At 34.9% G+C, this 11,485-nt stretch overlaps 1 protein-coding gene across 2 annotated transcripts; it reads right to left on the bottom strand.

Moving 5' to 3' along the window:
• Window positions 1-9,356: 9,356 nt before the first annotated feature.
• On the bottom strand, window positions 9,357-11,088 carry LOC136227893 (protein RESTRICTED TEV MOVEMENT 3-like). Of its 2 annotated transcripts, XM_066016682.1 has the most exons (6): window positions 10,884-11,088; window positions 10,678-10,807; window positions 10,419-10,582; window positions 10,047-10,329; window positions 9,798-9,958; window positions 9,357-9,708 (listed from the first exon to the last, which is right to left on the bottom strand). In XM_066016682.1, exons 1-6 carry the CDS (start codon window positions 10,993-10,995, stop codon window positions 9,548-9,550), a joined length of 1,011 nt encoding a protein of 336 aa, XP_065872754.1. In that variant the 5' UTR covers window positions 10,996-11,088; the 3' UTR covers window positions 9,357-9,547. The 2 variants fall into 2 exon arrangements, with proteins under 2 accessions (XP_065872754.1, XP_065872753.1); XM_066016681.1 differs by having other exon boundaries at window positions 10,678-11,082.
• Between the last annotated feature and the right edge of the window lie 397 nt (window positions 11,089-11,485).

Here is an 11,485-nt window from a genome sequence, read left to right as displayed (position 1 = left end):
GATTCAATTGGTACTGATGTTTTTTCTGCTTATACAAAGTGGTTGTGCAGAAATGAGTTTCCTGCAAATCTGAATGACACCATTATAGTTTTAATCCCCAAATTTGACAACCCGGACTCTATTAAGAATTATCATCCTATCTCACTCTGTAATGTCTTGTATAAAATTGTTGCTAAAGTTCTTGCAAATAGGTTGAAAATTATTCTTCCGAAACTTGTTTTAGAGAATCAATCGGCTTTTGTTCCAGGTAGGTCCATTGTGGATAATGTACAAATTGCCTTTAAGTCCTTACATTTTATGCAGAGGCAAAATAGAGGAATGATGGGTCATGTTGCTCTTAAAATTGACATTAGTAAAGCATACGATAGAGTTGATTGGGGTTTTTTTGAGGCTGTTTTGGTGAGGCTGGGTTTCCATGATGTGTGGGTTAGGTGGATGAGATTATGTGTTACTACTATTTCATATTCTGTGGCTGTGAATGGGAATCTTGTAGGAAATGTGTCTCCGAGCAGAGGGTTGAGACAAGGTGATCCTTTATCACCTTATTTGTTTATATTGTGTGCTGAGGTGTTATCAAAGCTGATTAAGTTGGCTGAAGAGAATGGCAGATTACAAGGGTGTGCTGTGTGTCCGAGGGCTCCACGGGTTTCTCATTTATTTTTTGCAGATGATTCTTTCCTTTTCTTTAGGGCGACATTAGAGGAAAGTCAAACGGTTGCTGATATTCTTCACCAGTATGAGATGGTTTCTGGGCAAGCTATTAATTTCCAAAAGCCGGGTATTTTCTTTAGTCCTAATACTAGGGCTGATCTCAAGTTTAATATCTGCTCAATTTTAAATGTTCATAATCCTCTTGATTCTAGTAGATATTTGGGACTTCCTTCAATGATTGGGAGGTCTAAAAAGCTGTATTTGGTTTTCTTAAAGATCGCTTAAGAAAACGGGTTAACAATTGGAGTGCGAAATTTTTGTCAACTGCTCGGAAAGAAGTTTTGCTCAAGTCAGTTGCACAGGCCCTTCCCACTTTCTGTATGAGTACGTTTCTTCTCCCTAAATCTTTATGTGATGATCTTCAAAAAATGATGAACTCTTTTTAGTGGGGTTCGAAGAGTGATGGGCAAAAGAGGATTCATTGGTTTAATTGGTCCTATATGTGTAGGATTAAGGCGAAAGGGGGTCTTGGTTTTAGGGAGTTACGGGAGTTTAATTTGGCTCTTTTAGGTAAACAAGGATGGAAATTTATAGACAATCCAGATTTATTGGTTAGCAGGATCTTTAAAGCGAAGTATTTTCCTCATGTTGCTTTCCTTTCCGCCAAACTTGGAAATAATCCTAGTTATGTTTGGCGGAGTATTTGGACGTCTATTGATGGTTTGGCAAAGGGTATTAGGTGGAGAGTGGGTGATGGTAAAAGTATTTTGATGTGGCAGGATCCCTGGATTAATCGTGAGGCTCCTTTACAGGTGACGTCTACTGTTTTGGCGGGTATAGAAAATTTTAAGGTGGCTGATCTGATTGTGGAGGAGTCTAGGATTTGGGATAGAGGAAAATTAAATTTGTTGTTAAATGGGCAAGATGTTAATGATGTGGTTAATATGGTTCTTCCTTTTCAGCCTTTATCTGACAAAATTATTTGGCATTATACAAGGAATGCGGTTTATTCATCCAAATCCGGATATAGATTGTTAGAAAGTAATCATTTTTCTTCTGTTCCTATTCAAGGGTGGAAACAGTTATGGGCTCTCTCTCTCTCCCTCCAAAGGTAAAATCTTTTTTATGGCGTCTTTGCTCACTGTGTATTCCAACTCGTATGAGGTTGAGTGGTAGAAGAATTAGGATTCCGATTACTTGTTGTGTCTGTTTAGGGGATGTAGAGCATGATTGGCATTTATTTCAGAATTGTTCTTATGCGCAAAATTGTTGGTTGGCGGCTGGTTGCGAGTTGGGTTGTGGAGAAACGGAGGAAGTTAACACGGCTTTTCTTCGTTTATGTTGTTCGAAGTCGGACAGGTTTGTGTGTAGTGTGGCTACTGTTCTTTGGACTATTTGGCAACAAAGGAATAATATGCTATGGAACTCGTGTCTTACGGAGGTGTCTTTTGCGGTGGAACAATCAAAAAGATGGATTGATGAATGGAGGCGGAGCCAGATCAGATTTTCTGATGTGATGAGAGGGCGGGTTCGACATCAGGTAAGATGGAAAAAACCTTTAGCCGGGTTTATTAAATGCAATATAGATGGTGCTATTTTTCAGGATCAAGGCTGTCACGGGATTGGGGCTGTGTTGCGAAATGATACGGAGATTTTCTCGGTTGTATCAGTTCTTGCAGGGAGGGAGTTTTTTCTGCTGCTGTGGTCGAGGCGTTAGCGCTTAGACGGGCTATTGATTGGATTTTTTCGCTTGGGCTGGCGGATGTTTAGATTGAAACTGACGCCAAGCTGGTTGTGGATGGCTTTAACTCTTCTCTTGTGGATTATTCTGAGCTTGGGATGATTATTAATGAATGTAAGAAGAGGGTAAGAGTTAAACAGGACATTAGAGTGTCGTTTATTTCTCGGAATACGAATATGGTTGCCCATGTAATTGCAAGGCAATCTATTTCCAATGCTTCTGAGTTTGTTAGTTTTCAAGTGCCTAGTTGGTTAATGAGTGCTATTTGTAAAGACAATTCATTCATTGATTAATTGATATTTTTTCATTCAAAAAAAAAACATTATATTTTACTTTATTTTAGTTATTTTAATAATATTGTTGTTGAAATATTGATGTTTGCACATTTTTAAAATGTATGTCACAAATACACATATTTTTTCTATATTAAATAATTTTATATTATTATTTTTAGAGAGTATAATATATATTTTAATTGAATTTATATAACATTTTGTTGATTAACAAATACAAATACAAAAATATAAATCTAATAATCCCCGACTAATCCTGAAAGGTCATGTCCGTCCGATTAACGCCTAACATTTTTTACAACTTTGTTTGGACCTGAGTTTGGTCTTACCATCTCCCTCATCCGGTTAAAATGTTTATATATGGAGAGCTTGCCATAATTTTCTTTGTCTTAAAGACATGCTTTACAGGAAGGGATGCCTTCGGATAATGTATGTGGCATGTGTAAAGAGGTCAAGGAACACACAATCCATTTATTTATGGATTGCGGCTATTCACATCATCTCTCGCTTGAGTTGAGCATTGATCATCATGTTCTGGGGACCAATTTTTTTGTGAAGTGATTTGAGTGTTTTCTACAATCTCGAAGTTTAAAGGAGTGCCATATGTTACGTATAGACTTGTGAAAAATTTGGTGTCAAAGAAACTCGTGCTATTGGGAAGGCTTTTTTTCTCCACTGGCAATTGCGGCTCGTATGAGCAAGGATTTCTTTCATCGATTTTTGTAAGCAAGGGGTTCTCATTTGGCGGCTTCTTCGTGGCACAGATCGGTGAAGTGGGCGGCCCCAAAGGGTGGTTATTTGAAGCTTAATATAGACATGACATGTAAGCCGGACCAGGATAGGATTAGTTTGGGTGATATTCTTCGGGATCATTTCGGTAGTTTCATTTTTTGCTTATGCCTCCCCTAAAACTTGGTATCTACACCTCTCATATTGCTGAAGTTTTAAACCTCCAATGTGCGTTGTAGGTTAATGCATGAGAAATGGTGGTCTAAAGTTGTTCTTGAAAGGGACACTGAAGAGGTTGTTTGAGCGATGGATTCTGTTGCAGTAGATCTTTCAGAATTTGTGGTGATTATTGACACATGTAGACACTTAGTTGTTTCTTGTTTAGATGTCTCTATTATTTCTGTTATAAGGTTATCCAATCATGTTGCTCACTCGTTAAATAATGAAACCTTGTTTTTAGCTGCGCCTATTTCTTGCGATACCAAGAATTTTTTAAGTCATCTATCGTCTTCTCATGTAATATGCTCACATTTATTTTATTTTTTTTGGTAGAAAATGAAAGGAAAGCAAAGCAAAACAAGCAACTACACCGGGATTAGCCTAGGAAAGCTAACCCCAATCCTATCCTCTAAAAGAAGAGGAGAAAGAGCGATAGGGGAACGGTAAGGGTAGAAACACCTAACACCCCCTCATGGCCTGCCGCCGCCAAGTACATTTATAATATATTTCTAATTTGCTTTAAGAAAAATGATTATTTTCAATACTATTATATTTCTAATTTGCTTTAAGAAAAATGATTATTTTCAATACTATTGAGCCAAACTTTAAGATTGTTTTAATGTCAATGTTTTTAATGATAACAAGAAATTGAAATTGACATTGAAAAGTTAGTCCAAGTGAAGCCCCTCTTCTTTCTTTCGTTTTCATTTCTTTATGGTTTGTTAGCATTTATTTTGAAGTTCCATATGTATTATTATTATTATTATTATTATTATTATTATTATTATTAATTTAGACTTGCTAAATCATTCTTCAAGTTTTGCATTTTAATTCTGCATATAGTTAAAATTTATACTATAATAAATAATTTATTAATACCTATATTTTTATCTAACACACTGTTTAGTCATCGTATTTTAATAATATATTTTTTAATCTTTACTTGTTGTTTTATTACAGTTTATTTCCTTATAGTTATTTAATAATTCAAATGTTTGAGGAATTAAAATATTGAATAGAATAAATTAAATAATGTATTATTAAAATATTTTTTTCTAATATTGAGCTAAGAGATTTTATTATATGCACGTTGTACCACGTTATCCGTGTGCCGAGCTAATAATTGGATAGCAAGTTTCACTTTAATCAATAGAATGTATATTACACATGTCATTAATTAATTAAATAAATTTTAGTTAATTATTTATATAAACTTTAAATCTAAATTATAAACTTTAGACTATAAAATATATGACATATTATTACATTGCTAGTCTGATAAAGTTAAAAGAAAACCATACATTAAAACACACTACTTTGCGTCTACAGACACTTATTTCAATCTTCTAGAAAGAGTCGACGGACCCTTTATAAAAAGAGCTAATGCTCATTTCTCGGGGGATTGCAGGGGGGGAGCTGCTGCCGCAGCTCGCACAATCAGAATTCTCATCAGATTTGGATTCTCCTATCGGTCAATAGAACTGGGATTCGAGGATATCAACACCCTTACCCTTACGAGAAAAAAGCCCTGCTCTAGATGGGTGAAGGCCAGTAACAATGCGATATTCCATAGATAAGCAAGAAACTGAAGCTTCTCTTCTTATTTAAGATGTACCGGATTGACAAAATAGCATACATGCCGCCTGCATGCACGAAGGGGTAGGCGATCGACAATGCCATAAGCGCGAGCGCTCCTGCTGACATACTTTCCTCATTCATCTATTTCAAAAATTGATAGAACAAATCGGGCTAGTTTTTTTCGGACAAATTCAAAAGTAGGGGATCTCTCGATCAAAGAGGAGAGTGCCTCCCCATGGTATTCCATCTCTGATGATGGGGATTTTCCATCAAACTATATAGAATTTGGACCCACCACATCATCTATACACCAGACGTATACTATAATTTTTCTATTGAGCTTCTCTTAGTTGCTCAAATTTAATTAAAAAAAAAACAAAGTTAAAAGTCTAATCAATGTAATATTTATTTTTATTATTCATTATTTTAAGGTGAATTTATACCGATTGAGTTGAAATTTTCAAACCCGAATCTAAATGCGTTTAAATTAATAGTGGATTGAATTAAGGATAAAGTACCAAAATAGGTATATGGTTTTTGGAGAAGTATCAATTTAAGCTCTAAGTACAAAATAGTGTCAATATAGCTTAACGTTTAAAAAAGGATAACAATTTAGGCCAATAACGAAACATAACATGCCATTTATATTACTTAACACTAGTTCCATTTCCATTTCTCTACAAATTCAAAATCCAAGCTGGAGTTGGAGTTGAATTTCCATTCTGAATTTCCCACCAATTAAAGTAACGGTTTGATTGATTTAGCCATTAATCTTTTTGAGATCCGCCTCGCTGTTATAAAATAGTCATTATCTTCATCATCTTCGGTTATAAATAATATTTGCTTTTACAGTTCGTTGTAGAAAACATCTTCTTCAAGATAATGGTGTTGAATTTGATCATTCATGGCCATATTACTACTTATTGCCATATTACTACTTATTGTTGATTGAGTTAGTGATGAAATTGGATTGAGATTAGATAGGAAAATTGTGGGGAAGAAAGGGAAGATACTTATTCTACTATGGTCCCGATCGATTGGGTTTTACGAATAAAAATATAACAAGTGTACATATCTTTTTTCCTTACACCAATCATCTCCCAACGAGGCAGCTATGATTCTTTTTTTTTTTCAATTGATCGAGTCCATTGCACCCGGTCCACTGTGAAAGTTCTTATATAAAAAATTTCCCTATAACCTGATTTCAATACAACAACAACAACAAAGCCTTAGTCCCGAAATGATTCGGGGTCGGCTAACATGAACCATCATATAAAACCGTGAAATCAAGTCGTGTCAGCGACACAAATTCGATATAACCTGATTTCAATAGATGCTATAAAATGCTGACTCAAAATTGTTTATTTATGCACAAAAAAATAAAAAATAAAAATTGTAATCTCAAATTTAATTATCAAAACTAGTTACTAAAAAAATATAGCTTGTGAGACAACAAACAAATATTTATCATCAACAAATATTCCCTGATGGTTGCTGCCGCATTAGGATTGTCACCAGGGTAGAGATTCTTCGTCTCCATCAAGGATCCGTTCCGCTAGAATTGGGGAATCCTCGGGAGAATGTCGTCTCCACTCTCACGAGAAACCTTAAATACTAATATCAATAAGTATTATCACTTCTTTCTTTCAATGTCTCTAGTATATGGATGTAAATTTCTGACACAATTTATAGAGACAATCTTATTAACACGATACATTTCTAATATGGTTATTATTTTTAGTGCATTTCATACTAATGTGAAATTTTGTATAAAATATATAAATAACACAACATGATTACGATATAACCCGAACTAACAATACTAGGTACTCGATATAACCCGCGAATTGACACTACTAGCTGCAGTTCTGCTAACTGCATGCATTTTTCACCTTTGATTGCCCTTGTAATATTGTAGCTAGAGTGATCAAGGTTGATTGAACACATTACCAACTCAGATAGGCGGTGAAAGTAAATTATATTCTAGACCATATAACTTGTTATTGACAAAAAAAAAAAAAAAAAATCAAATTTAACTCTAACGTCTTCCGGAAATTCCAAACATACCCCTAATGCAGAAAATATTCGAAACATACCCCTACTGCAGAAAATAGTAAAATTTTGGTTAGCATTTCCAACTACGAGTAATGTTAGACCATTTAAAGGGTCAGCTAATGGATTTCATTATTTAGGCTAAAATTGATTTTGGTTCGAAACGTTGAGCCCAAAATTTTACTATATTAGTGGTATATTTAGATTTCTCTAGAAACGTTAGAGGTAAATTTATGGTTAAGAGGTTTAAATAGCTGCATATAATTATGTTTGCTAGAATCACTTTCAAGAGAAAATTCCACAATGCTCTGCCCAGTCTATAAAAACATGACCAACGAAAAATGGCCACCGAGAAGATACAATGGCATAAAAGGGAGAAAAATGAACCGGATTTATGGAGAAATTTCTTAAATGCATCCAATTCAAGTATTTCCTTTGGCAAGATCAGAAATTGGCCACTTAATTTTGGCATTCCATTATTAAAACATCCTAAATATGCAAATTCTAGATTCAAAAACATATAATTAATACCAAAGAGTAATTTTTTTTTTTTTTCTAAAAGCTGGGACGAAGCCAAGAATAAGAGCCGGACATCCCAACTAGATCGGAATACCAAAGAGTAATTTATAAGTTATCAAAGTAAGAAAACCTGGAATACCAAGAGAAATCCTTGACCAATGTCAGCATCAGAATTTGTAGTTCAGCAATCATAATACCATCAGGATTTCATGATAGCATATCACACTCTGAAACAATATTTCTAAAACAATAGAGAAAGTTCAAAATCCACATTTTGTGAATCGTCACATCTAATCAAGATTCAATTCAAATTTATAATATTATAAAAAATAAAATATTTACCATATTGAATTCAAAATATTATCAAATATTAGCCTAGAAATGCAATTTTAATGTAAAAAAAATCATATCAATCAAGTACTTATGATTCAAATCTAATGTAAATGCAATCATAATAAAACTAATTCACAAATCGGACTCTGTTTAATAACTTAGTTGAGATTGAGAGTTTGAGCTTCTGAATTTTTTTTTTCCTCATTGTCAATGATGAAACTAGTTTGAGTTGATAACAATTGGACTAGAAGATAATGGATTTAGTAGATAGTTTTGTTGAAGTTGAACAGTGACGAAAATCCGACTCGAGATAGAGCCGAATCGAATCATAAATAGTAAGATTCTGTTACAATAATTCACCTATAGATTCACAAAACGAAAGATTAAATAAACAAAACCAAAACAAAGTGACATGACCTGACAAGCTCATTTTTGTCAAGTTCATTGAAGTAATCCTCAATGACAAATGGATGAGTATTGCATTCATTTAGACTTTTCATCAAACATCTTGTCTACATGCATTGGGAGAAGGAAATTCACATATTATCATCTATAAATTTCGGCCTAAACATAAAAATTGGCTTCCAAATCAAGGAGACAACACATCAAATACACCAATTGCATCACAGAATTGCTTAAATTTAAAGAAAAAATTCAAAAATTCCGGTTTCTACAATTTGAACCATCCCACATTGATAAATACCAGTTCCCATCAACACAGTAGAAAGCCCATTCAACCTAAATCTACCTGAGACAGAGGGTGGAAGGGATGGTTCCAGCAGCCGGGGGGCCGGCCCCCTCCAGCCCCACTGTCTCAGCCCCTGATGGCCCATGTTGTATGTCAAGAATGGTGTATATAGCTTCGAAGTCATGTTGATCGAGATTCTGACAAGCATGTAAGCAATCCACACAAAAAAAAAAATGCCTAACTTATCAATGCAGCATACTTAAACGTAGACATGATAAGAGATGCAACTTTTTTCACAACTGGCTTAGACATCTATTAACGTATTTAGTGAAGAGAAGTGGAATAGTGTTCTAAACCAGTATCTGTTATGCAAGCAACTCATGATATAAAGAAGTCAATACATTTTTTTATTCCTATATCGCTTTATTTATCCCCTATACCAAACGCCCCGTAAAAAAACCATCATGACTATCATTGATCTTAAATTAATGATGTAGCAATATCAATCGGGAAGATAATTACTAACTGAATGAGGAGAAGTAACAGAGCAGAGTAAATGAGAATTTCAACCAAAATATTGTCAATATATTGCTAAAACATAATACAGTGCATGCATGACAGTCAAATACCCAAAAGCATTTCCAAGTTTGCACATCTAATCTAATCTAAGAGCAACAAAATACTAAATTCAAATTCATAAGTTCCTAACTCCTATAGGTCAAAATACTCTCTAACCATAGAGTTTCAAGAGAAGTCCTCAACCTCTGTTATCAAAGAAATTTGCACTTCAAGAATCATAACACCATTAATTAGATATCCCTTAGATGCATCATTGAGTTTGCTAAGAGATATAAGATCTTGGAAGCCCCAAGACCAGTTGTTAGATGCACAAAAAAAGTTACTATCTGCAAAATATAAGATTGAAGTTAGAAAATTTGGAGTCTTTAACTACAAAAAACATTGTATTCAAATAGGCTAGTTCAATTCTATTTACCTGTTTTCTCATGATGTTCTCCGTGGAGTTGATCTTTAACCCTTAGAACAAATTGAACAAACAGTGTATGTCCAGGATTAAGATCTTCCTCCAAACTTAAAAACAAGGACAAGCTTTTGTCTTTGTCTTCTAAATCCCCATTTGGGTAAAGAAATAAAGACCTGTAAATATGACATTAACAAGTTATCCAAAACTATTGTTAATGAAAGCTGATTTTTGAAGTAGACAAATAATGTAAATGTGACATACCATTTATAGCCACCAATAACAAACACCTCAGCAACTTTTTCTTGTTCAAGCTCTGAAAATTTTTCAACATTCCAAGTGTAAGTGTTGTTAGAAAGGTCCTTGACAACAGAGGCAAGCTCTCCTTTGATAATAGGTTCTACAACAAAAATCTCAGCACCAAATATGCAACAATCATCAACCAGGTATCCATTTGATGCATCATTGAAAACACTAAGTGCGAGTAACTGATCGAAACCAAATTCGGTTTTCGTCCCACGGAAACGACTCATCCTCCCCTTGGCATCTACCCAAATGATCAAAACAATTTCAAAAGTTATTATGTAAGGTTGAAGGATTAACACACTCAAAAAAGCATTGACATAAACTTACTACCTTGAACAGTTAAATACTTGTCTTGAATTTGATTATAAACAAACAACTTGAAGTACACATTAACCTCCTTATGAAAAGGAATTGATTTTGATTTGGATAGTACCAAATAGAGAGAGATGTGCTTATTATCCTCATTTACTCCTTTGGGAAAAAGACGCAATTTCCTGCATAAAAAACAAATTTTAGTAGAATTAAAACAGAATATCAGATCAATAGCCAAAATGAAAGCAATAAAAAGGGGAAAGCTAAACTAAAGCACCATTTATATCCAGAAACTTCAAAATCAGATGATTCATATTTGTCAATCTCGGTAGATAGCAGAGAAGAGAAGTTATCGATCTTAAATAGGTAGTGAGCAGGTCGGACATCTCTTAATCCCCGTATCACTTCTGTTGAATATCCCCAAATCAAGAAAAAAAAAAAAAAAGTCAGATTCAGTTTTTCATCTGTTGAGTATTTGCGTACCTGCTTGTTCGTCTTCAACAATCTGTTGTTCTTCAGTAAAGTCAGCAATTTGTGCATCCTTTGCTCTTTTTGATTTTTCCCTAACTATATCGCGGTTCTTTCTCTTCGCCATGCCCTAAATCCTTATTCTAGAATACAAAAAGTAATTTTTATATAGAAATTGGAAAGGACTTATTTGGATGGAAGGGAAAATGGAAATAAATTGGCACGATTAGTGGCAGCGCCATGGAGTGGTAATTATATGGGTAATTATAGGGTGTTGTTAAACCCAGCCCCAAATTCCCACCCCTAGCCACGTGAAAGGACAAAAATACCCTTTCATGGGTTTTGGGGAGGAAAAAGCTATTTTTTTTGCTCTCCGGACACGCGGGCGTGTGCCTATCACGCCTCACCTTGTGGTCGGGCGTGATAGCCCCACGCCTCACCGTGTGGTCGGACGTGATCGCTACACGCCCGACCACACGGTGAGACGTGGGGCTTTCACGCCCGACCACAAGGTGAGGCGTGATAGGCACACGCCCGCGTGTCGGGAGAGCAAAAAAAATAGCTAGTCCGCTATTGAATTAAATCCGTAAATACCTGTTACGTAAACAAAATTAGTC

The sequence above is a fragment of the Euphorbia lathyris genome, chromosome 4 (assembly GCF_963576675.1).
Source record: "Euphorbia lathyris chromosome 4, ddEupLath1.1, whole genome shotgun sequence".
Classification (NCBI taxonomy): domain Eukaryota; kingdom Viridiplantae; phylum Streptophyta; class Magnoliopsida; order Malpighiales; family Euphorbiaceae; genus Euphorbia; species Euphorbia lathyris.
The sequence above is the reverse complement of the archived record's forward strand: the minus strand, read 5'-3'. Positions and strand labels throughout refer to the sequence as shown.

Excerpts from the sequence above, each read along its gene's own strand:
- LOC136227893 (XM_066016681.1), bottom strand. The coding sequence starts at position 10,940 with ATGCACAAATTGCTGACTTTACTGAAGAACAACAGATTGTTGAAGACG. Across the intron at positions 10,583-10,677 it reads GAAGTTTCTGGATATAAATG|GAAATTGCGTCTTTTTCCCA; the intron begins GTGCTTTAGTTT and ends TTTTTTATGCAG. Across the intron at positions 9,959-10,046 it reads GTTATTGGTGGCTATAAATG|GTCTTTATTTCTTTACCCAA; the intron begins GTATGTCACATT and ends TCATATTTACAG.